General features: G+C 37.7%; 1 protein-coding gene across 1 annotated transcript in view; it reads left to right on the plus strand.

Annotated features, from left to right (window-relative positions):
• The window catches only part of LOC130105373 (TBC1 domain family member 8), a 68,246-nt gene that overhangs the window by 23,089 nt on the left and 17,657 nt on the right, over window positions 1-27,500 (plus strand). The window contains exons 5-11 of the mRNA XM_056271358.1: window positions 1,142-1,382; window positions 5,996-6,203; window positions 7,266-7,463; window positions 12,371-12,535; window positions 16,429-16,579; window positions 18,168-18,382; window positions 20,646-20,763. Coding sequence (XP_056127333.1) covers window positions 1,142-1,382; window positions 5,996-6,203; window positions 7,266-7,463; window positions 12,371-12,535; window positions 16,429-16,579; window positions 18,168-18,382; window positions 20,646-20,763 — 1,296 coding nt within the window. The remainder of the gene's footprint in view (window positions 1-1,141; window positions 1,383-5,995; window positions 6,204-7,265; window positions 7,464-12,370; window positions 12,536-16,428; window positions 16,580-18,167; window positions 18,383-20,645; window positions 20,764-27,500) is intronic.

Here is a 27,500-nt window from a genome sequence, read left to right on the forward strand (position 1 = left end):
ACAATCATGAGTGGATACAATAAACACATAAAACAGTTCAACATGGAGATAGATGGAAACAAAAACCGAAGTTTTCTACTACCCCCGTTTTCCCCTCAACACATAAGTGTGTAATTTACTCAAATGCCTTTCCTTTCATATATTTAAAATGACTTGCAGATTTATAACTTTATTACCTCTGAAGACATTTTGACTGTAAACAAAAGATTTGTGCGGCTGATGCTCCTTTGGTTATGAACAGCTCGTGCAAGCGTGCGTGTGGTCCATGAGCGTGCACACCTCTGGTTGCAGTTTCGCTTGTCGCCAGAGGGGGCGTAGTTCTGCAAAAACTCAGAGACTTGCGCAATGCACCTTTAATTAAAAAAATGAGGAAAAATCCAACCTTTAAGGACACCAATTTTGTTTGTGAATGAATAATGTATCGTAAATAAATAAATGTTCTTCCTTAAAATACAGGGGTCATAAGTCAGGACACCCCTGTGTTAAATTCCCATAGAGGGGCCGATTTTTATTTTTAAAGGCCAGTTATTTCATGGATCCGGGACACTGTGCATCCTGATAAAGTTCCCTCGGCCTTTGCAATTAAAATATCCCCACATCATCACACACCCTTCACCACACCTAGAGTCGGCATGGTTTTAAGTCAGTTAGCCTAATAGCTGGTTTGATTTGCATTGAGAGATGATCTTATGGAAATACCCCATGCCAACTCTAGGTTGATTAAGTGAGGTCTTTATACACCACTGAAGACATAGTTATGTATATGATATTACATTTCTGTCAACAGATGCTCCTAAATATTACACAATGCACCTTTAATAGGGAAATCTCAGTCAAAATAAGGTGTTTTGCCAGATTCTATGCATCATCTTTTTACTATTTTAATTGATTTTACTCTAATTAACTGTATAATTTATCTCCTTTAATTCCTTTTATAACTGCTTTAATTCCCCCTGCTTTTATTTTGTGTCTATTTTCTATGAATTGCTATAGTGTGATTATTATAATTACTTTCTATGTAAAGCTGTTTGAATTTTCCTTGCTTTTATTTTGTGATTATTTCCTCTCTATGTAAAGCACTTTGAATTGCCATAGTGAATGAAAGGTGCTATATAAATAAGCATGCTGTTCTTGTGCGCAGTGAAGCTGCTAGTTCCCTGGGCTGAAGTGACGCGGTTGGAACGCGTGTCGGTGGGTTTGCTGACGGACGTGATCCGCGTTCACACGAGACGGAAACAGAGGGAGTTCTCCATGTTTCTGGAAGTGGACGAGGTGATGAAGGTCATGTGTCAGCTGGCTGATATCGCCCTTCGTCGACTGCTGGACAGTGGAGGACTCACGCTCGACCAATCGCTGCAGGAGTCCACAAACATCACCAAGAGGTTAGCTTGGCACACATTGCACATGTACAGTGGGCTCAAAGTCTGAAATCACAGTGACAATCTGATTTAAAATCACCATGAAATCAAAATTGACAGATTTTTCATGTAATATTGGTGTATTTATTACAAAATTATTATGCACATATTTTTTGTGCCTTGTAATCTTGAATCTAAATAACTTCCCCTCCCTCTTTTCTTCTCTGATGATGTGGGTGAGGGCAACCTGTCACTCACATGAGATCCACCAATAGCAGACCACAACCATCCAATCAATTCCCCACAGACAAAATCAAGCCGTTTCACTTGAATATACGACACAACACGAAAAAAAAAAACATTGAAATTTACGTTTCATGCCGACTTGGAAATAAACTAAAGTTTTAGAATTTTTAAACATTGATATAAAATTAATATATTTTTTTTGATATTCTGAATGTGTGACATTTGGGCTGGGTGATGAACCAATATTTATCAGGAAAAAAGAATAATATTAAGAATATTAAGAATAATAAAAACTGAAATGTTTTTGACAGAAATATATTACTATTGTATAGTAAAATGTACATTTTAAAGTAATAATAATACATAATAATATAACAATTTATTAAAACATTACATTAATTTATTATTATACAAATATTTCATTATTATTATACAATTTATTAAGATATTTCATCATTTTTTAAAGAAATGTCATATAAACAAGCTATGTTTTTCATTCATGTTTTAATTTATACAGTTGATATCTTATTATATAGCTTAATTTGTGGAGTTTACTTGTAAACATAGCTTGTTTTTTAATATTAATTCTCTACCAAGTACCAAACGCTACCGAATGCATTTCCTTTCCCAGTAACGGTATGAAATAAATATCATGATAAATATCAATATTTAATGATATGGAAAAAGATATTGTAATTTAGTATTTAAGGCCATATGGCTTCAGAGAGACCGTGAACCATCTGTTGTATCGGCCTCATTTAAATATTACCTTCCATCCAGCCAATCATCAGCAGAGTTTTGATACTAATATACTTCCTCCTCTAAAGGGGAAGTTCATGTGTGAGAAAGACAGTGAAAACAAGTAAAGCGGAACTGAGGATGCCAGAAATATAGATGATGGTGGTTGTGATTAAAGTGCTGGTGGTTAAAGTGTCTTCTGCTGTTTCTTAGTGATTGAGATCAGCAGTTGCATTGAAGCTGTTAATGAGTGATTATTAAACGATAATAACAATAAAATGTATTTATATAGCACCTTTCTTACATACAATGCAGAACACAATGCATAAACATCAAATACATCATGCATAAAAACAAGTAAAAATAACAACGTAAACGCATGGAATACAATATGTCAAGTCAGGTTTATTTCTATTGTGCTTTACACTATAAAGATCGTTTCAAAGGAGCTTCACAGTAATAAAAGGGAAAATAATGATCAATAGGGATGGGAATTGATAAGATTTTATCAATATCAATGCCACTAACGATTCTGCTTATCGATCCGATTTTTTAACGATTCTCTTATCGATTTCTGATAACACTGTGTGGAAGTAGTCATACAACAATGAGTCGAACAAGTGGTTTTATTTGTTTTAAAGCTTAAAACTGTACTTTTTATGTAATGTATGTAATAAATGGAACCTTATTGTAAAGTGTTACCGATTAGTTATACACTGATTAAACGTCCCGTGAGTTCAGTGTTGGAAAGAGAAGTTGTTACCATTCATTAAAACGAATCGGTTCAAATGAGTCATTAGTTCGCGAATTGGACGTGTCATTATCGGACGTGTGCGCGTTGTGTGATTATCCCGGCGCGTTGGGACATCCCACAAGACGTGTGTGTCATCACAGAAAACATTTCATCAATGGATAGTTCCCGTCCAAAGGACTTTACATCTGAGGCGCTTAAAGACTCCATTTGTCCATTATTTATTTTTAAAGAAACACGACAATGTATAAAAGGCTCCATTACCTCCTATGTTACGTTATGGCCCCGTAGAAACAGATTTAGTAAAAATAGGCTAACGATTGCGTCATAACCACTCGACTCTCTGTCGCGCTGTACAGAAGTTACCGTACAGACAGGAGGAGAAGCTCGCGCGCAATCGGGGGGACGTGGAGGAATAAAGTCAAGGGAGAAGCCCATAGAGCTCATGGACAGCTAATACTCACGATCTCCGGCGGCTCTGCAAGTTTCGGAAGGGAATGATTCAGATTCCTCTTGACACAGCTACTAGAAGATTAACGTCTGTCAGACAGGTTGCTCACGTCATCAAGCTTAGTTTGAGTCGGTTTGAGTCTGCGCGTCAGGAACGGAAGTGCTCAAAAATCGCTAAAAATGGGCTTCAACTGAGTTCCAATGAGATGGCTCTGTCCATTTCTTTTACTGTCTATGCTCAGGCTGCGCTGCGGCAACTGCACATCCAATGGCGCGGGCGCCTCTGACGTGCGACCAATGAGCCAACTCTACGTCATTACACGTCAGCCCGTCAAGGGGGCGCCAAGTCCCCGAATTTGCCATTATAGCAGCGGGTCTTCGTTCATTCATCATAGTCTGTCTGGCATATATATTAGAAGCTATGCGTCTGTCATGGATTTGCACTGAGTTGATTCTCAAAAATACGGAACAAAGTGCGTTCCGTATCAGTTCAATACGGAACAAGCCTTTTATGTGTCAAATACGGAACGATTCCGTATTATACGGAACGGTTGGCAACCCTAGAGATGAGACACATTCAAATTCAACTGTAAAGCAGGTTTTAAAAAACTATTGTCATTATTCAGCTTGATTCAGTTCAGGGTTGATTCAGTTCAGGGTTGATTCAGTTCAGTGTTGATTCAGTTCAGGGTTGATTCAGTTCAGGGTTGATTTAGTTTAGGGTTGATTTAGTTCAGGGTTGATTCAGTTCAGTGTTGATTCAGTTCAGTGTTGATTCAGTTCAGGGTTGATTCAGTTCAGTGTTGATTCAGTTCAGGGTTGATTTAGTTCAGGGTTGATTTCAGTTCAGGGTTGATTCAGTTCAGGGTTGATTTAGTTAAGTGTTGATTTAGTTCAGTGTTGATTCAGTTCAGGGTTGATTTCAGTTCAGGGTTGATTCAGTTTAGGGTTGATTCAGTTCAGTGTTGATTCAGTTCAGGGTTGTTTTAGTTCAGGGTTGATTTAGTTCAGGGTTGATTTAGTTCAGTGTTGATTTAGTTCAGTGTTGATTCAGTTCAGGGTTGATTTAGTTTAGGGTTGATTTAGTTCAGGGTTGATTCAGTTCAGTGTTGATTCAGTTCAGTGTTGATTCAGTTCAGGGTTGATTCAGTTCAGTGTTGATTCAGTTCAGGGTTGATTTAGTTCAGGGTTGATTCAGTTCAGTGTTGATTCAGTTCAGTGTTGATTCAGTTCAGGGTTGATTCAGTTCAGTGTTGATTCAGTTCAGGGTTGATTTAGTTCAGGGTTGATTTCAGTTCAGGGTTGATTCAGTTCAGGGTTGATTTAGTTCAGTGTTGATTTAGTTCAGGGTTGTTTTAGTTCAGGGTTGTTTTAGTTCAGGGTTGATTCAGTTCAGGGTTGTTTTAGTTCAGGGTTGTTTTAGTTCAGGGTTGATTTAGTTCAGGGTTGATTCAGTTCAGGGTTGATTTCAGTTCAGGGTTGATTTCAGTTCAGGGTTGATTTCAGTTCAGGGTTGATTTAGTTCAGGGTTGATTTAGTTCAGGGTTGATTCAGTTCAGGGTTGTTTTAGTTCAGGGTTGTTTTAGTTCAGGGTTGATTTAGTTCAGGGTTGATTCAGTTCAGGGTTGATTTCAGTTCAGGGTTGATTTCAGTTCAGGGTTGATTTCAGTTCAGGGTTGATTCAGTTCAGGGTTGATTCAGTTCAGGGTTGTTTTAGTTCAGTGTTGATTCAGTTCAGGGTTGATTCAGTTCAGGGTTGTTTTAGTTCAGTGTTGATTCAGTTCAGGGTTGATTCAGTTCAGGGTTGTTTTAGTTCAGTGTTGATTTCAGTTCAGGGTTGATTTCAGTTCAGGGTTGATTTCAGTTCAGGGTTGATTCAGTTCAGGGTTGATTCAGTTCAGGGTTGTTTTAGTTCAGTGTTGATTCAGTTCAGGGTTGATTCAGTTCAGGGTTGTTTTAGTTCAGTGTTGATTCAGTTCAGGGTTGAATCAGTTCAGGGTTGATTCAGTCCAGGGTTGATTTAGTCCAGGGTTGATTCAGTTCAGGGTTGATTCAGTTCAGGATTGATTCAGTTCAGGTCAACGGTTACAATAACTTCAAAATAGAATACTAAGAAAAAGTTGGGGTAAAAATACAAATTTAAAAAAATACTGAGTGAACCGTCCTTGAAATCTATTGGTGATGTATTCCATAATTTTAAAAGGCATAATTAAGAAAAGCTGAATCCCAAATTGTCTCTCGTCTGTATCAGGGAACCTCCAATAAACAGCATCATGAGTTGAGTGTTGTGTGATGTGTGTTTGTGGGTTGTGTGGTGTGTGTGAAAGCAGCAGGTGTGTATTTATAGAGCAGCGGGGTTTGTTCTCTCTCCGCTGCTTTGATGTTCGGAAACTCTCAGGTCTGTTGAGGTCTGATGCATGAAGCTACTTCCGTATAATGGTGTCGGTTTCAGGGTTTTGGAGGAACAGGCTCTCCGACAGTACGTGCTCTCCCTCTTTGGCTTGCCCCGGGCCGAGCGTGTACAGGAAGTGATGTCATGCTCGGTTTGGACTCCTCATGCCCGCTGCCACACGCCGGGCACCGTCTACACCACAGACGGGTATTTGTGCTTCAGTAGTCGTGAGGAGGGCCAGTGTACTCTCATCATACCCCTCGCAGAGGTACAACTCCATTACATGTCCTTCAGCTTATGAACTGCATGCTAACCATGTTAAAGGAATAGTCGCTTTGGATAAAAGCGTCTGCAAAATGCATGTAAATGTAGGAATAGGTCACCCAAAAATTAACATTCTGACATAATTTATGCAGACTGTATTATTTTAGTATTTTTGTGGAAGATGTTTAGCAGAATGTCAGTGCTGCTTGTTTCTACACAACTTTCAAGCTCCAAAAAAACGAAAAATGCACCATAAAAGTATAATATAAATGCCCTTTTGAACTTTTAATGATTCAGCTTATCTCTATTAGATTATTTCTATCAGATATTCTTTCTAATTCATTAATTACTCACTTTCTTAATTTGAAAGTGTTGTTTAGAGGTAATAAGCATGCATGTATAGCAAGCATGGTAGTGTTCATAAGTTGTAGCGATGCAGCGATTTATTTGTTTTCTCGATGCATCGATTACATATCCTGCTGATGCATATGCATCAATTTTGAATCATGTTTTTTCTTTTTCTTTTTCCAATTGTGAATCATTTATTTTCGTCAATGATTTAAAATTTCACTGGCATGATGTGGCATCTAAAGTTACAACCTTGCCATTTCCATCAGAAATAACTATATATATAAATATATTTAAATATACTTAAATATACTGTATATATTATGTAATATCATTATATATATATATTAAAATCTTGGTCATATCTAAATCTAATCAAATCTTTTTGTGAATCGAATCGTTCTAAATTTACATAAAACGTTCGGGAAATCGAATCGTGAATAATAATAATAATAAACATTTTATGTAGCACCATTTGTGGATAGAATGCAGCTCAAAGTTAAAAAGTTAGCATTATTTAAAAAAATATGAAGCAAACTGGCTTCCTTGATATCAGTTGGTATTGTATAAAAAATACTTGCGACTCAAACAATCACACCCCTACACATTTGTTTTGAAACATTAAGTATGTTTTACCTGTTTTGTTGAAGCTCACATGTGATGATGTATTAATGAAGTGTGTGTGTGTGTGTGTGTGTGTGTGTGTGTGTGTGTGCAGATCCTCTCCATTGAGAAGGCTGAGAGCACCAGCGCTCTGCCCAACCCCGTCATCATTAGCGTACGGTGTAAGCGTGCGTTCCAGCTAATCGAGCTGCTTCATCGTGACCGGCTGGTGGAGAACGTCAGAGGACGACTGCGTGATCTGCACTGGGAACAGAATCTGATACGTGGACACGACCAACGCAAGAAATCCACGGTACTCTTGACGCCTAATGGTTCGGTTTAGAGATGGACTAAAACTTTCTTTTTGTGTGTACCCTAGTTTAGTCTGTTAAAGAGGAACCTATTACGCCCTTTTTCAAAGTCTTGATTTTGTTTTTGAGCTCTAGAACAGGTTTTCCTGCTTGAATGTTGATTATTTTCCTCATATTCTCCATTGTTGCGGCTCCTCTCTTCCCAGTCTGTCAGTAACGCTCTGTTTAGTTCCTGTCTCTATGAAGCCCCTCCTTCTGAAAAGCACACTGTGCTCTGATTGGTCGGCTGGATCAGTGTGTTGTGATTGGTCGAGCGCTTCGAGTGTGTTTGGGAAATGTCCCGCCCCTTACCATAACCACCAGTTTAACACACTACTAACTCACTCAACCAGGCCCCGCCCCTTTATTCTGCGTATTAATTATTATAATGAGGAATATTGTGACATGTTCGTTCCCGGAAGAAACTCAAGACTACAATGGAGGCGTTTCAGGAGTTCAGAAACACTGACACATCTTTGCAGAGCTTTTTTTAATGCTCAAACTGCAACATTACACACTAAAGAAAGATGAACACGAAGAAAAGCAGAACAAGAGCCATTAAGAGATGTTAGTGAGATGCTCTTGAGCCGGGATGATACTCAATCATTGACATTTACAAACTGCCCTGTTCCTACTTCAAACCTTTGTACATATTAGAATAGGTCACTATATATAATTCATCAGTGCATGGAAGACATGATCACTCGTTCATCTCTGCACAGATACCTGCACATTTAGCAAATAAATATGTAAATTGACACTGTATATTTTAAAGGTTAAACAGTAAGTATTATTAACACCTATACTGTGATATTATGGTGAAACTGAATCACAATCATTTATTTAAAAATGTGTCTATTGTCAGAACATCACTTCCTGTGCATATTATGTATAAGCTATGTTTTCATAGCACAGTTGTTATGCAACATTAACTCTTTCCCCGCAAGCGTTTAAAAAAAAGTTGCCAGCATTTTAGATAATTTTCACAAAATGTTCATGCCTCCCAGAATATTTTGTTGTATGAATATCTGAACATGCAATATATCAAAAGGAAGTACATAGCATTTGCTTTTAAACAACTTTTATTTATTTATTCTAGCTTCATGCATTCTTTATCAACTAAGCTTCATAAAAAAGCAACAAAAAAAATATTTTTTGTCAAAGACTGCAACGTGCATAAGCAAAACTTTTATCACTTGTTTCTGCTTTTTTTCCTCCTGTGTTTTGATCCGGAGATTCTGTACTCTTTCATCACATGCGTTATACCGCCCCCTATTGAATAACAGTGGAAACACGGAAAGTCGGGAAAATAAAGAGTTAATTATGGCTGCGTCCGAAATCACATACTCTCTTCTTGAGTAGGTACTTGATTTGATTAAGTAATTATTAAACGACTGCTAAATAAAGTATGTTCTATATAGTATGAGAGTGTGTGTAGTGAATGTAATCTGGACATACTACATTCACCATGTTGTCATTATCATGTGACCTACCAGCGTCATTCACAAATCCTCTCCCGTGGCCTCATGGGATAGTAAAGTGTCCATCATATGCAAACTATAGAATCTCACTGGAAGTAGTAGATCATCCGGGGACTTTTTGCCTACTCTGTAATGAGTACTGTAGATTTGGACACACTAATTTCGTCACATACTGTTTTTTGCCTAGGGAGGTATGTGATTTCGGCTGTAGCCGATGTTTTAATCAAGTCAGCTTTATTTCTATACCTCATTATACAATATAGATTGTTTCATAGCAGCTTCACAGTAATAAACAGGAAAAATAACAGAATCAATGATTCAAACTTCATCAAATACGAGACAAATTCTGTGCCATTATTCAGTGTCATTATTCAGATCAGGGCCCGTATTTATCAAGCTCCTCAAAGTGCCATTTTAGTTTTAAGTGCTGAGAATTCATGAAATATACTCCAACTTTCAAACTTAAGTATAAAAGCAAGTTATCAAATTTCTTAAAGCTAAGAATCACTCTTACTCTCACAGTTAGGACAGCTCAAAGGGTCTCTCAAGTGGTTAGGAGTGACTAGCCGCATTTCCATTACAGATTTGCACAAAACTTTTGCGATATTTTCTAAATGACGGTGTTTCCATTAACCGATGTTATGCGACTAAAACATAAAAAAATTTTCCTCTCCCAATAAGTCATTCCAAAAATCATGGCAACGGATGTTGGTAGGTTTACGTATATCCCAGTAACTAGCCATTATTTTTAATAGGAGTCGTCGTAGGCGTGTTATTTTAATCTACTTTGGTATAACGTTACTATTTGTTTATTGTATTAACTTTTATGTATGCCTGTACGGTGACCTTGAGTGTCAGAAAGGCGCCTTTTAAATAAAATTTATTATTATTATTAATTATTATTATTATTATCCAAGCATTAATGGCAAGGAAAGCACATATGAGGTGTTTCTGGGTGTTTCTCCCTCATTTCTGCTTCAGATTCAACTTTATTGTCATTGCACAAGTAAGGACAACCAGCACAACGAAATGCAGTTGTTACATCTAACCAGTAGTGCAATCATTAAAGTGCTTTTGAATTTGAATTTATTGAAAAGATAACCCCTTGAGATGTAACATCTCATTTTCAAGGGGGTCCTAAAAACATAAGCAATATACAACACAAACAACATAAAACAAAAAAACATTACAAAACAAAACTACAAAAACAAATCCTTTCAATAAATTCAAATTCAAAGTGCTTTTCTTTTATAGCAGTGCTTAAAAAAATACATAAAAACACAAAATTTCTGCTTCAAGGTCTTGATAAATCATGGCATTTCCTTGTTGTTTAGAATCCAGAATCCAGTATTCCCGTAATACTTTTGTCTTTTATGTGTATAATGAAGAACCCTGTCTCGTCTTCTGTCCAAACATACAGCGTCATATACGTCAGGTGACCTGTTGTATTCATTTATTTTATTCATTATTCATTTTATGAACTGCCTGGAAAACCCTCTCATGCGAGCGTAAAAACTTTTTTGCGATATATGACGTGTTTCCATTGGGCGTATTTTCAATTCGCCATTTTAATTTGCACAATTTGAAGGGTAACCCGGCTAAAGACTTCGGGAGAGGAAGAATGTTTTTGACGATGAGCTGTTAATCATACGGTATCGTTTGGACAGAGCAGGAATCATCTTTATCAGCGCTGGTTAATGTTGGGCTGAACTTCCCTTTTATAACATGTTTCCGCTGTTCGACTAATTCAGCAAGCGCTTCTTCCTCCCACCAGTTCGGGTTTCTTTTGTAATCCACGGTGGCTGATTATATCATTAAAATCCAGGCCATTAACAGCACATCGGTTTAAAAATTGCAATTAAGACATTGTGGAAAACGTGTTTAGCTTTCATTTCCAATGTGTATTCTCTTGAAAATGATTTATTGTTGAATGTTAACTCTTGGGAATTTCACCATTCAATGTGAATTTATCTGAGAATGTTCTTAAATAAGGAAATCTATTCAGTGATTGGTCCAGCATCTAAAATGCCGTTTGTGGCACAGCAAAAGTCTGACACTTAAGATTTAGCCCTACACTTCACTTAAATTACGACTGATATGCTTGATAACGAACTTTCAAGCGCAGCTTTGAGCCAAGAATTATTTTACTCTTAAAGGGATAGTTCACCCAAAAATTTTAATTCTGTCAGTAATTACTCGCCCTCATGTTGTTCCAACGTCACACGCATCACACACATGACCAGCGTCGGCCAATAGTGAGCCTGTGTGTGACGTACAACCCAGAAGCGCTGCGCTGTTACACTACGTGAACTCACTCGAGGCCCACAGAGAAGGAAACGAAGAGTTGAATAAAGTCGTTATTTTTGTTTGTTTTTTGCGCACAAAAAGTATTCTCGTCGCTTGATAAACTTAAGGTTGAGCCACTGTAGTCACTCGGACTATTTTAACGATGTCTTTAATAACATTTCTGGGCCGGCCAGTTTCGATCCCTTAAGAAGCCTATGGAGGAGTGATCCAGCTCTCAGATTTAATCAAAAATATATTAATTTGTGTTACGAAGATTAACGAAAATCTTACGGGGAACAACATGAGGGAGAGTAATTACTGACAGAGTTTTCATTTTTAGATTTTTTTTATTTTTATTTGTTTTTTTTTTATTTAAAAGGGACAATGCATATTAATGAACATCTTAGCTTTTCAGCAATGTAAATATGCCAGAATTAGCCCCAGGGCTACTTTACATCTGCAGTCCCCTGTCAGGTCATCACAGTATCAAATAACAAGGCTAACATTTAAATTTAAGTATGATGCTACACAGTTTAGAGGACACCTTAATATTCAAATAACATATTACAAGAGACACCACTATTTTCAGACAGGTTACACATACACATACAATAAAGTGCTATTCTATGTACTTTAGGTACATTGCAATTATGCTAAAATACTAAAAATTACAATAGAGTGCTGGATCTAGTTTGGTATACATACAAATACTTAGACAATACTACAGTGATCTTATCCATATACCTCGATTTGCAAAAAATTTAGTTAATGGTCACAATTTTAATGTGTCTTGAGCCATTGTTTAAGTTGGTTCTTAAAACTGGGGTACGTCGGACATTCTCTAATAACAACCGGTAATTTGTTCCAAATCTCTGACCCCTTAATTGACAACACATATTGTCCAAATGTTGTACGCCTGAACTAACCCCTTAAGCTCATTCTTAGCAGTCTTCTTGTGAGTAAATCTCAGAGGCTTGATAAATACGGACCCAGTTCAGTTTATATATTATTCTCATGCCCTTCGTCTCGCATTTTTGATTGCAAAAACGCATTCTGTCTGAACCAGGCTTTATGATGCGATGCGTGTGTTTTCTGTCTTCCAGATCTCCGCCACGCCGTATTACACCTTCTGTTACGACACCGTCCAGTCAGACGAAGAAGACAACAGCATCCTCATCTCTGATAAAGCTCTGCGTCACACGGTCCTCACTGACGCCCTCGTTTCCACATTCCCCCCCAGTCAGTCAGACTCCAAACACACGATCAGTGTGAGTACTCAAACCTGACACGGTGAAGATCACATGACTGAACCTGTTACCTGTCGCACGCTTTTTACACATACATCTGAACTTAAAGGGATACTCCACCCAAAAATGAAAATCCTCTCATCAATTACTCACCCTCAAGTTGTTCCAAAGCTGGGTGAGTTTTATTTCTTCTGTTGAACACGAAAGAAAATATTTTGAAGAATGTTTATAACCAGACTGTTGATGGATTATTGTATTATTAGTATTACTATTATTACCATAGTATTATTTTTTCCGACTATGGAAGTCAGTGGGGTCCATCAACTGCCTGGTTAACCATATTCTTCAAAAATGAAGTAATGAATAAAGGTTTAGAACAACATTAGAGTGAGTAAAACATTTTTTTTTGGGAGATCTATCCCTTTAAAGGGATACTCCACTTTTTTTGGAAATAGGCTCATTTTACAACTCCCCCAGAGTTAAACTGTTGAGTTTTACCGTTTTTGAATCCATTCAGCCGATCTCCGGTTCTGGCGGTACCACTTTTAGCATAGCTTAGCATACATCATTGAAGTGGACAAGACCATTAGCATTTAAAAAAAAAAAAAATGACCAAAGAGTTTTGATATTTTTCCTATTTAAAACTTGACTCTTCTGTAGTTACATCGTGCACTAAGACCGACGGAAAATGTAAAGTTGCGATTTTCTAGGCTGATATGGCTAGGAACTATACTCTCATTCCTGCGTAATAATCAAGAAACTTCACTGCCGTACCATGAGTGCAGCAGGCGTAATGATATGACGCAGCGCCTGAAAATAGTTCCGTTGTGTTGAAGGAAGGTGGCCTATTTTCAGGCGCTGCGTCATATCATTACGCCTGCTGCTCTCATGGTACGGCAGTGAAGTTTCTTGATTATTGCTAATGGTCTTGTCCACTTCAATGATGTATGCTAAGCTATGCTAAAAGTGGTACCGCCAGAACCGGAGATCGGCTGAATGGATTCAAAAACGGTAAAACTCAACAGTTTAACTCTGGGGGAGTTGTAAAATGAGCCTATATCCAAAAAAAGTGGAGTATCCCTTTAAGAACAAGCGGCAGCATGTTTACTGTTTGGCTACTGTCACTTTAAGACCAGCACGCATACAGACACTCATCAGATTTTCACTTTAGACATAACCAACTGTGTATTTGACAGTATTAGCGCAATAAGACTCGAAAGATAACTTAGTCCAGTATTCAGGCGCTGTTTGACAGGCTGTTAGTGCATGTGCGCTCAGAAAAGCGCATGCTAGAACAGCGCATCAGCACGCTAATGACATGTTTAACCAGCAAGACTTTAAAGCACATGCAAATAATGAACTTTTGTGAATTGCAGTGTCCCGTGAGTGTAACTCTACCTCTGCATTTACATGTGATGTGAATGTACGTCGCGTTGAAGAGTATGTTGAGATGAAGGCACCAGAACTGAACTGATTTACTGTGCACTGTAGCACGATACTATGATCTCTCTACAAAAGCAGATCGTGGAGACTTTTTTTAATCATCCACGATCAAAAATCGTGATATCGCACACCCTTATGCCTAGTTCACACTACAGGATTTAAGCCTGATTTGCAAGTTAACGAGCTCGCGACAGCTCGGCTGCAATCGCGTGTAAATCTGCGGGTGATCCGCACTCCCCAATCTTTATGTGTGAAATACTAAACAACGCATCAAAAACGCTCGCCGACGCCAGACAAATATCCAGCATGCTAAATATCTGGAGCTGTCGGCCGACCGGTAGCCTGTGGTGTCACGTGTCACGACGAGCAACAGCCAATGATCAGCTTGTTATCACATGATTACACAAGCATTTTGTATTTGTAACCATCGTTGCCAAACCACAACACGAGCAGGCTCTGCTTTTCCATTATAAACATGTTTTACTCTCCTCTAACGCTCCCTGTAGCTCAGACGATCCCTGCTGCCCGCGTGTGTTATCATCCTTTCACCCATAATCGCTTTCTTTTTTTTTTTTTTTACCTCCAATTTTGTCCCGGCGTCCTTTTTCAAATAGAAACTCCTGTTTCGCGTCATTTCCCATTCCCCTTCTCACGTGTGTTTTTGTGACAAACGTGGTTTGTGGAGCGGATCGAGTCGTTGGGTGACAGATGTCGTCAGCTTGTGTAGTGTGTGTGTCTGTTGCAGATCGTTTACGTAGTGTGAACACCACAACGACTTCAAGACTCCAGAGCAAGTCATGTAGTCTAAAGCCTAGTTCACACTACATGATTTTAAAACGTCGGCTGAACTGTGCGGTTCACACTATATGACTTGCTCTTTGTGAAATCAGGAGTGTTCAAGTTGTTGAGCTGTTCAGACCACACGACACACCGTGATTGATCCGCAACAGGGGGTAACGCACTACACGCGTTGACAACAACTCTGTCACCCAACGATTCTATCTTGTCTACAAACCACGTTTTGTCACGAAAAATCACGTGATAAAACGAACCGGAAATGACACGAAACAGCACGCGCGCCAATACCCAGCGAAGAAGACGAAGAACACAACACGCGAATATGGACGTCAGACAGAAACTAGTGCTGCAAACTGTTTGCGCGATGATTTGCTCTGAGAAAAAACGCAAAAAAAGAAAAAATAAGATTTACCCGGTGACCTCAACCCATGCCTTGCTCTGATTGGCTGTAGCTCATGACATCACGTGAGGTTGAGTTGTGCCACAGCTCTGGATATCTAGCATGCATGCGTTCTTGGCTCTTTCATATTAACAGATTGGCGAGCGTTCATCGCCCGCTAATCCCCCGCGATTTGCACGCGATAACACCCTGACCTGTCGGCGAGCTCAACGATTTGAAATCAACTTAAAATCATGTAGTGTGAACTAGGCATAAACATCACAGCGATCTGCCGACGTTAAAGTTGTGTAGTGGGAACTAGGCACAAGTTGTAATTCATGAATAGTTTGGAATACTGACATAAAGTTGGTCTCTGTTTTTCAAAAGACACTCATCGGATTATTGCTGTAAAAATGAAAGTGTAAAAAAGTGCTCTAGCGAAACTATTGCGTTCCCCTGAGAAACTTTGCATTTGCTTGTGAAGAACTCAGAGTTTCTCGAGGGAACGCAAAAGCATTGAAATATAATTTTTCCATCACCATGTCCCTTTAGGGGCTCCATAATATCACAATAATTGTGGTTCCTATAAGATTTTGTTTAGGCTCTATACCAAAAATAACTTCTATAGTGGTGGTGAACAGACACGACAACAAATGTGATTTTTTGCGTTCCCATTTGCTTCAATAGCAAAAGAAAGAAAACATGATAGAGTTTCTATAACTTGCTAAAAAATATTGCAAGATGCATTGTTAATCAGAATAGAAAAAGATTTAAAATTTGTCATCACTCCTTCAGCCGATTGTATTAGAAACACTCACACAGCACTAGTTTTGAACTAGTTTACTGTAATTTAATGCTAATGTAATATAACACTAAGTATAGCTTTATGTTTGTACATTGATTTAAATCATTTTTTAAAGGTAACACTTTAAAATAAGGTTCATTAGTTAACATTAGTTAATGTATTACCTATCAATGAGCAATACATTTGTTACTGTATTAGTTAATCTTTGTTAACGTTAGTTAATAAAAATACAGTCATTCATTGTTTGTTCATGTTAGTTCATTAACAAATTTTAACAAGCACAACCTTTGATTTTTAATAACGTATTAGTACATGTTGAAATGAATATCAACTAAGATTATTAATAGAAGTTTTGTTCATTCTTAGTTCATGTTAACTAATGAACCTTTTTGTAAAGTGTTACCAAATTAAAATATGAAAATTTCTTGGTTAGATTTACGATGTTAATATAAATGGTGTGAAATGTGAGCATGTTTATGTCTCCATCAGAACACAGAGCAAGTCAGAGAGCGTTTATGGGACGATCACTTCACTGAGTTTGGTCGTGGCGTTCACATGTTTCGCACAGATAAGATCCGCACGCTGGTGACGCTGGGCATCCCGGAGTCTCTGCGCGGCGAACTCTGGCTCCATTTCTCAGGTGAGAGAGAAAGAGAAGTTGATCGGATTAGACCTAGACACACAACACCATGGAAGTGACTTTCTTTTGTTCTGTTTATAGTCACTCTATACTTGTGTGTCTGTGCAGCGTCTCACTTCCCCTTCTGTAGAAGTGTTCATATAAACACTCACACAGTTTTATTACATGCAGCACGATCACCTCGTTTCATGGATTATTCATTTTGTCAAATAATTGCATTCAAAAATAGCATGAAAAATGCACATAACTCAAGTAGTCATTAATATTCCTCTGCAAATGTGTCCTATGCATCAAAATTCACTGTTTTTAATTCTTATTTTAATCAACTGTTTTTATCCAGGGAACGAAAAGCAGGTCCCAGGCACTCAGTCAAGTTTTCAGATAAAGTTAAAAAGCCTTTATTTAGTATGGCTTAAATCATTTTAAAAGTACACGAGCCAACATGTTTCGACCAACAAGTGGTCTTCTTCAGGGCAAAGTAACAGAAAATATGAGAATGACAACAAATTATAAATTATGTCCCACATATAATCAGAAAGAATTCATTTAACCTAATAAGGGCTAATACAATCAATTAACCCAATAAAGCAATCAGGTCTAACAGGATAGGGGAAACCAACATAATGAGTACCACAGCAGGTGAAACTAACAAAGAAACAATAAAGAAAAAACAATAAGGAAAATATCTCCAAATATCTCACTTGACTGAGTGCCTGGGACCTGCTTTTCGTTTCTTTGGATCTTTTCCCCACCCCAAGAGCACCTATCACGGATTTTATAACTTTACCTGAGCGCCTGGTTGAACCTTTTACAGTTCATTGTTGTTATCCAGGATTGATACGGTCTCCGAAAACCTGAATATGTGGAAGCCTGGAAAAGTTATGGAAATAAATGAAATCTTAATACACCATGGGCATTTTTGTTACAAATATAAAAAAATTTTTGCTCTCAATTGGGTAGAAATGGTGCAAAAAAAATATTTGTATCTTTATTCAGTAAATCACGACTGACCAGAAAAGTTATTTAAATTCAATGTTCAAAAAGAGTGGGAAGAACATTCAGGTCTTAAAACTGGAATTCTGAAATAGATTAAAATTGAACAAACTTGTCTAATTATGGCCATTAAACTTGCTTAATTTGATATTAAAATAGATTTCTGTTCAGATTCAAATTTAATCTGATATTTATTAGCACATAAATTATGTTGTGATTTTGTTCCTCATATTTTTGCTTCAGTGATTAATGTGAGGAATATTCCTCCACAGAGTTCTGGAGAACAAAACTAGTTATTTTTAGATGAACGTTTAGTTAATTCTCATAATAAATTTGAGGAAATCAATGATGCAAACCATCAAATATGAGACAAATTCTGCTGTAAAGCAGCTCTAAAAAGACAAGTGTCATTATTCAATTCTATGTTGATTCAGTTCAATAATAGTGCAGAGTTCATCAAATAATGAACAAAGTTGTCTTTAGTGCACTGTTTGTATTTGTCTATGATTTGAATTACAACCTCATCTTTGTTTTACTTTTCGTTTTACATTTACTTTGATTTGGCGATTTAATCTGTGTGTGTAACGTCCCACAGACGCGAGTTCCTCGCTGGCCGCTCATCCACACTACTACGCTGATCTGCTGGAGAAATGCAGGGGCGAAACGAACATCGCTACAGAGGAGATAGAGCGAGATCTTCATCGTTCGCTCCCGGAGCATCCGGCGTTTCAGAACGACACGGGAATCTCTGCCCTGCGCCGAGTCCTCACCGCCTACGCCTACCGAAACCCCGCCATCGGGTACTGTCAGGTGAGGTCCACCAGCAGAGCACTGATATTTGGCCAGTTTGAGAGAAACCGGCCCACTTGAAATCAGTGTTGGGGGAAACTCATACGTTATCAGATTACTTTTTCAAGTAACTAGTAAAGTAACGCATTACATGAATCCAAGTTATTTCACTTTTGGTGTGTAAGGGTGTTTACATTTAGCCTGGCTCCGCCCTCTTACGTACTTCCGCTCAAATGTCATTTTCCTTCAGTACTACGTCTGGGTTTGCTGTATATTCTTTGGTTTTCTCCGGTCAATTTTTTACCGGGCCAATCAGCGAACAGAGGGAGTGGCTGAGAACGATGACGATGATGTCGTGCGCTAGTTTGAGTCGTCATACGTCACGACCAAACGTTAGCGATTGGTTATGGCAGATCCAATAGTTTTATGGCGCTTTTCCACTGCTGGTACGGCTCGGTTCGGCTCGCTTCGCTTTTCCACTGTGTGGTACGACTCGGCACGGTTCGGTTCGGTTTGCTTTTCCACTGCAGTTAGTACCGCTTCAAAGTGTGTGGGATTATAGTCTGACCGTTATAGTTTATCCGCTCCTCCAACCAACGAGAGGAACGTCTGCACTTCGTCCACTGACCACGATTCAGCCATTTCTTTTTTGGAAGTTTTCTTTCTTTCTTTTTTCTTCAAGCGAGTAGTTTTAAAGCAGGTGCTACAGCGGTGGCTGTTACTGGCTATTTAAATCTAGCGGGTTTGATGTCTCGTAAATACAATGACGCTGGTAGTGACGATTCTGTCTGACCAATCAGTGATTTGCAGTGTGTTCACGTCACATTTTAGTATCGGTACGGTACGCTTGAAACCTCAACAGAGGTGGTACCATTTAAAGCGAGCCGAGCCGTACCGTACCATGCAGTGGAAAAGCGCCATTAGACTTCAACAGAGGACCCGTAACGCTTGTCAATGGAGCGAGGCCAGACTCTATGTACAAATGAAATGTACGAGAGTCTGGTGGGACCAGGCTACTTTACATTTGTCCAAAAATATAACTTTTTTGTTATAAAAAAACAAGCCCAGGTGGAATAAAAAGTAACCTAACGCATTACTATTCTACAAAAGTAACTAAGTAACGCAATTAGTTACTTTTTAAGGGAGTAACGCAATATTGTAATGCATTACTTTTCAAAGTATGAGTTCGATCAGTAGATCACTGATATTTGGCCAGTTTGAGAGAAACGTGCCCACTTGAAATCAGTGTTGGGGTGTTACTCATTACAAGTAACTTGAGTTACGTAATCAGATTACTTTTTCAAGTAACTAGTAAAGTAACTCATTACATTAATCCAAGTTATTTCACTTTTGGTGTGAAAGGGTCTTTACATTTGCCCAAAAATATAACTTTTTTTGTATAAAAAAACAAGCCCAGCCCAGGTGGGAAAAAAAGTAACGCAAAAGTAACGTAACGCATTACTATTCTACAAAAATAACTAAGTAACACAATTAGTTACTTTTTAAGGGAGTAACGCAATATTGTAATGCATTACTTTTCAAAGTATGAGTTCACCAGCGGATACTGTCAGCTGAGTTTGATCATAGATCACTGATATTTGGCCAGTTTGAGAGAAACCTGCCCACCTGAAATGCTTTGTAATGATGTTACATAAACGTTGTGGATTAAAGGCCCACTGAAGTGTCTTGGTACGCGGAGCTTTGTTTGATGCGTTGAGGTAATTTCCACTGAAACAGGAAGCAAAGGCGGGACATATCGAATGGCTCCTCCCCCTTTTCAAATAGCCAATAGTGTTTAGTTTACCTCACAAACTGCGAGTCGAGCGAATCCGAGCGCTGATGAAATGTTGGATTCAATAGTAGAACTGTGAATAAATTCTAGCTATTTAATTCTTAATCAGCGTACAGTTGGAAAACTGAATAAAACTCGAGCGTTTGAGCAACCGAACACACATCTCCAACACACATCGCTCCGTGGCGTGTCATTGGTTGCTTTGGCCAGGTGGTGTTTATAGCAGAGGGGGCGGAGCTTTAGATTTTAGAGAGCATTTGATTGGACTGAAGATGTGATGAGAAGCTTAAGTGAGAGATTGTAAGTTTTGAATGCTTATATCTCCTAAATGTGAATTTTGTCATTGTTTTAAAGCACACTAGCTTATTCATAACCTTCATGCTAACATAATCATACTAAAAGCTAAAAAACGTACATTTTGATTTCAGGGGGCCTTTAACTATGCTTTGTTTTGCGTGTTTGTGTTAGCACTGATGTTTGTCTTCTCTGTAGTCCATGAACATCTTGGCATCTGTGATGCTCTTGTACACCAAAGAAGAAGAAGCTTTCTGGCTGCTGGTCACTGTGTGTGAGCGGATGCTGCCCGACTACTTCAACCGCAGAGTCATCGGTGTGTGTGTGTGTGTGTGTGTGTTTAATATCACGCTGTTTTACTTCTAAATGTCTTTGCTGCTTTGCTCTCCCTCAGTTTTTTACAGTAGGATGTTGTAAATGTTTTTGAAATGTTTTGAACTGATTCAGATTAGTCAAGTCAGTCTCGCAAAAACTTGTCCAGATCAATTTCAGTAAACAGGGTTTTATAGTTAACTAAAACTAATTTTTTTTTTTTTTTTTTACTTAAAATAAATTAAAATTAACTTATATAAAAATTTAACTTGAAATACAATTTACTGAAATAAAATATATTTTGATTTATTTATTTTATTTCAGCTAGTTGCCAAATAAAAATTTCTAATGTTCATTTAGTTGATGTACTAAAAATACTAAAATGAAATTAATAAAAACTATAAAGACCTGTTACTAAAAAAAGACTAAAAAAGATTAAGAAACAGGTTTTTAAAGGTAACTAAAACTAAATGAAATAAAAATTTGATGATTAAATAAAATGAACTTAAAAAAAATATTATAAAATTAAATGTATTTTATTTTAGCTAGCTGCCAAATAAACATTTCTCATTTTCATTTAGTTGATGTACTAGAAATACTAAAATAAAATGAATAAACACTGTAACGACCTATTACTAAAAAAGACAAAAATTAAAAAACTAAAAAACAAATAGTAAAAACATAACAAAATTACTAAAATGTTAACTTAAAATGAGAACTAAAAAGAATAAAATAACATTTATGTATTTAGTATACAGAGCCTAAGCCCCTCCCCTTCCGGTCGACCACCATGGGACCTTATTTCGGAAAAATATTGTATGGTAGTCAATGGCGAGAGACAACAAATATTTTGATCTCGTTTGAATTGTGCCCTGAATTACACATATGATGTTTGTCAATTTAAAAGATACATTTTACAGTCAAGAAAGTCGCAGTTTGATGTAAAACTGTTGAGGTATAAGACTGTGAAAATACGTGATTACAAAGACTACAAACCCCAAAGGCGCACATTTTCTCTCAATGAATGAAGCTAACTTTACTGAAGCTAACTTTACTGAAGTTAACTTTACTGAAGCTAACTTTACTGATGCTAACTTTACTGATGCTAACTTTACTGAAGCTAACCTTACTGAAGCTAACTTTACTGATGCTAACTTTACTGAAGTTAACTTTACTGAAGCTAACTTTACTGAAGCTAACTTTACTGAAGCCAACTTTATTGAAGCTAACTTTACTGAAGCTAACTTTACTGAAGCTAACTTTACTGAAGCCAACTTTACTGAAGCTAACTTTACTGATGCTAACTTTACTGAAGCTAACTTTACTGAAGCCAACTTTACTGAAGCCAACTTTACTGAAGCTAACCTTACTGAAGCTAACCTTACTGAAGCCAACTTTACTGAAGCTAACTTTACTGAAGCTAACTTTACTGAAGCTAACTTTACTGAAGCTAACTTTACTGAAGCCAACTTTACTGAAGCTAACTTTACTGAAGCCAACTTTACTGAAGCCAACTTTACTGAAGCTAACTTTACTGAAGCTAACTTTACTGAAGCTAAATTTACTGAAGCTAACTTTACTGAAGCTAACTTCTTTACTGAAGCTAACTTTACTGAAGCTAACTTCTTTACTGAAGCTTACTTTACTGATGCTAACTTTACTGAAGCCAACTTTACTGATGCCAACTTTACTGATGCTAACTTTACTGATGTTAACTTTACTGATGCTAACTTTACTGATGCTAACTTTACTGAAGCTAACTTTACTGAAGCTAACTTTACTGAAGCTAACTTTACTGAAGCTAACTTTACTGAAGCTAACGTCTGTCATTGTTTCTATAGTCTTACGTTATAATCGTAACGTTACGCCGTCATCGAGTGTTTTGTACCAGACTGCACACACACACGAGCAGCGGATCTCGCTCGTTGTTTCGCTTCCCCGGAGATGTAGTTCATCGAGCGATTTTCACATAAAACTAAATGTTACTCTTCTGTTTCATGACAAACTGCGACTTTCTTGACTTTTATAATTTTCTTTTAAATTGACAAACATCATATGTGTAATTCAGGGCACAGTTCAGACGGAATAAAAGATAAGTTGTCTCTCGCCATCGACTACCATACATATTTTTTTCCGAAATAAGGTCCCATGAGCCGGAAGCGGAGGGGAGGGGCTTAGGCTCTCTATAATAGTGTCCCAATGATACTAATATAATACTGTTCAGAAATCAAAAGGGGAAAAAGTGCTGTTCTGCATTTGCTAAGAAGTGCTTCTCCACTAGAGGGCCTCAAGAGGACTGAACATAAGACAATAAGCATTCGCCCTCACACACACTGTTTCTGTCTTTGAAGCACCAGGACTCGTACAGTCTTTTTTTTTTTTATAATTAGTATTTTATTGAGTTTTGAACACAACTGTTATATTGTAATCAACATTACAGTTGACATCTTAACATATATCCTATAGTGATGACCAGTGTTGTGTGTAACGCGTTACAGTAACGTAACTACTTTTTCGCGTAAAAAGTAGTGTAACGCGTTACTACTGAAAATTTGGTAACGAAACGTAGTTCCTTTTTCAATTCCGCACAACGTTACTTTTCCCATGGACAGATTTGACAGCAACACTGTCTCCTCAGCTGTGCGCTTGCAATAGTCACAAGCTCCACATGGTACGTGACAGAGGCTGGTAGCAGAGCAATCAATTCTGTGAATTACACTGCGCAAACCAAAAGTAATACTCCCACCGGATGAAGAAGGGTTGGCTCTCCACAGAACATAAAATATTAATTTTATTGAATTTTTCGTGTTCGCATTTATGAGGAAAGAAACAATGTTGTGGACGTAACAGTTCTTCGGACTTGACCGCTCTGAAAGCGGCACTAAAAGACTGCTTTAAATCTTTCACAGAGACCTCAAACAGGCATTTAAAACACCAAATATTAAGGATTGGCATATTAAGCAAAATAATATTCGATGATTGGTCGAAAATCGTACCTCTACCCCCACATGCTTACAGTAAGACGGCGTTCGCTCAAATCCCGCTCCGATATTAAATTTCTCTGTATAGACCTACGTGTTGTAGCCTAGTCATTAAAGAAAACGATTTAGTTTCATATTTATGTTTAAATAAAATAATTTATTTTTTAATTTCATCAATGTTGATTATATGAAAAGTGAAAAGCATGAGTAAGAGCATAAGATGCGCAATCGGGAGACAAATGGAGTGGGCAGACATGATTTTGACCACTTCATTAAGTTTGTTTTTGTAGAAAGCCTTTCTTTAAAGTGAATTTAGTTTTGTATTAATTGTATCTTAATTTTAATCAATGTTTCATCAACCAATTGTCTTTAATAAATAAGCAGTAAATATAGCAGGCAATATTATCAGGACTTCTCAGGAGCTCCGTGCCGGCGCGTGGACTGAGCTCGTCTCATAAATGAACCAAAAACTTAGCGCAAGCTACTTGCCTCAAAGATCTGAGAAATATATAGAAAGCTTGAAATGTGTACTTTAAAACAAAACTATTCAAAACGAGAGAAAACAGACTACTCTCTGTAGCCTAATCCATATGAAATGTGCATTTCTCTCTGGCGCGTTCACTACTGTGAAGATCGCGAGTCAGCATCGTCAACTTTATCTTTGCAGCCGACACTGACTGACAAAGAAAACACTTGTTTATTAATAAACAATTGAAATGTCTCCTTGCTATATTTGATATTCATAATCATTTCTTTTGCCGGTTCTTTGTGACATTTTTCATGAACGCGTCACCACCGCTCAATAGTTAATATTGTTCTTTGGTGTTCAGTTTATACAGGTTTTTCAAATGTTATTTAAATAAATATATATTTTTTTTCTATCTCAAAATCTCTCTTTTTTTTCTAGTTTTTTCTTCTAGTTTTTCAATAAGTAGAGTTCATAGTAGAATTTTATATAGGCCTACACATTTAGGAACAGATATTGGGTTCTGCCCAAAGTCAAGCAACATAAAAGTAACGTAAAAGTAACGAGTAACATAAAAAGTTACTTTCCAAAGGGGGTAACTAAGTAAAGTAACGGATTACTTTTTTAAGAAGTAACGAGTAACGAGAAAACACTACTTTTTAAAAGTAACTTCCCCAACACTGGTGATGACTGATGATACATTTTTGAATAAATAATAATACAATTAAATTAAATTACAAAAAAACTAAAATGATTAATCCAGAAGAGGTGATAGAAATAAGTAAAAAGCGGGGGGGGAAAAAGAAAACAACAACAACACATGAATCAAATGAACAGTTTTATCTGGTAGCAATATATTGCACATATTTTCCGTATTCGTACAGTCTTGGAAAACATATAAGAGGAAGCCTGGAGAAGTTATGGAAATTTATTAAAGGAGTAGTTCACTTTTTAAAAAACTTTTGCTGATAATTTACTCACCCCCATGTCATCCAAGATGTCCATGTCTTTCTTTCTTCAGTCGAAAAGAAATTAATGTTTTTGATGAAAACATTCCAGGATTTTTCTCCATATAATGGACTTCAATGGGAGCCAAACGGTTTAAGGTCTAAATGACCGTTTCAGTGCAGCTTCAAAGGGCTTTAAACGATACCAGACGATGAATAAGGGTCTTATCTAGCGAAACGATCTGTCATTTCAAAAATAAATAAAAAAGTTAAAGTTTTATAGGCACAAATGCTCGCCTTGCGAACTCTCCTGTTCGAACTCGTTCATCAAAATGAACGAATCTTTTTTCGAGTCAATGGCTCGTTCATCAAAATGAGTTCTTGTCTGTACTTGTGTTCTTGTGGACTTGTGAAACGTCATCAGTCACTGCCCAATAGGGTTGGGTACCGAAACTCGGTGCCAATAGGGAACCGGTTCCGACGTAAACGGTAGTAACCAGACCGAATAAGAACGACAATTTCGGTGCCTGATTTCGGTGCCTGACTTAATTAGGCACACACGCACACACACACATGCACAGTCTCCTCTGTCTCCCATGCGCGCTCTTGCTCGCAAGGTTTGGCTGCATTTCACGTGTAAAATTACGCGTCAGAACGCCCTCTGGGTGTGCCGATAGTCTGAATCCATATAGAATCAAGCCAATTCATTGGCTGATGGCGCGGGCGCCGCCTCGACGCACTTACGTCGTCATATTATGTTGGCGCGCGCGCGCCATCTGCTCCTCGGATTTCTTTGCCGAAAAAGGAAGCTGGTCGGCAGCGCAAGGAGCTTGGCAGCGTCTCGTTCCCTATTGAGAGAACATAGGTTACACCAGTAACCAGAGATGTTCTCTTTCATAGGTTCACTCAACGCTGCGTAGCTAAGAAGCAGTGGATTTGTATTTGTAGGCTGTTGTATCACGTGCCGTTTGAACTGACGCGCTACAGCGATCTGTCACATTTCAAAGAGCCAAAACGTTATTTATTGTGTGAATCTCGTAAAAATATTGACAGAATCTGACAGCTGTGGATTTGTTCCATATCAAAAGTAACCTTGTCTGTCGGTGTCAGTGTCCTCTTTGTCCGCGATTTTTCTCTGCGTGAGAAAATGGATGTGTGGCGTGCATGAGAGCGTGTGAAAAGGGTCATTTGCGTGAGTCTCACGGTCAATGCGTGAGAGTTGGCAGCTCTGCCTGCTAGTAATCTCTATTAATCTCCAGTATTATTACATTGTTTGATACAATATTGTTTTATTTGATATTATGTAAATGTGAATTTCTATTTTATATTGGTTTTATTATTATTTGTATTTATATTGTTTAAAGATTTAAGGTAATATTGTGTCCAGTTTGGCCTTGTAAATAAAAGGGTATTATTTTTTGATAAAGTGTGTGCGGTTTCGTTTTCTTAAGTACCGTTTCAAGAACCGTTTAAGCACCGGAACCGTTTAAAAAATACCGAGTAGGTACTGGTATCGGATAAAACCCAACCGATACCCAACCCTACTGCCCAAGTACTGTTCCAATTCAAAGTTCACATCTAGCCAAGTCCAGTTCAAATCCCCGGATGTGTTCTTGATCCGCCCCATTTACCGAGGATGCATCGAGAGGTGACTTGTGCGGACTTGAGACAGCCAGGTATCCCAGAATGCATCTCGCACCAACCAGCAAGCGTCAATAGCAGAGGAGAAAACCCACGTAATATCAAAATACTGCTGTTATTGTGTCATGAAATGTAATTTTAAGAGTGTTTCAGGCGAGAATGTGGTTGTTTAAAGCTCAAATCTGTGGTTTATTTATAAAGATAGCGCCTTTTTGAAAAATGTCTCTGACGTTTTCGGAGTTGTGACATCCAGGCGTTCACCGCGGGTGTTCAACGCTCATCAACCCCGACTGGAACAGCTTTTCCTCGGCTAGTGCTTGACGTTTGCCGCTGGCTCTGATGTCTCTAGTCTAGTGGATAAACTTGACGTATAATTCGTCTTGTGTATAAGTCGATCTTTGGTCTCATTAAACTATTGTTTGTTCCATGGCAAAAAATCGTTTTGACTGAGGGCAAAGTGAAGTTTCATAACTTTATATATTTAGGCTATTTAACTTTAACTTTGTAGCCTATTAGAGATTGAATTGTTTGCCTTATCATTGTAGATATTATTGATCATTAAAACTGACATTTAACAAAAAGAGACAGGGTTGTGTAATTTTATTTTATATAGGCTACTTTAAAATATATATATATTTTTATATTTATTTTAATATTCTCTTCACTTGTAGGCTACAATAAAATAAAATGACACAACCCTGTCTCT

This window comes from Rhinichthys klamathensis, unplaced genomic scaffold (genome assembly GCF_029890125.1).
Source record: "Rhinichthys klamathensis goyatoka isolate OS25496 unplaced genomic scaffold, OSU_Roscu_1.1 h1tg000318l_1, whole genome shotgun sequence".
Taxonomy (NCBI): Eukaryota; Metazoa; Chordata; class Actinopteri; order Cypriniformes; family Leuciscidae; genus Rhinichthys; species Rhinichthys klamathensis.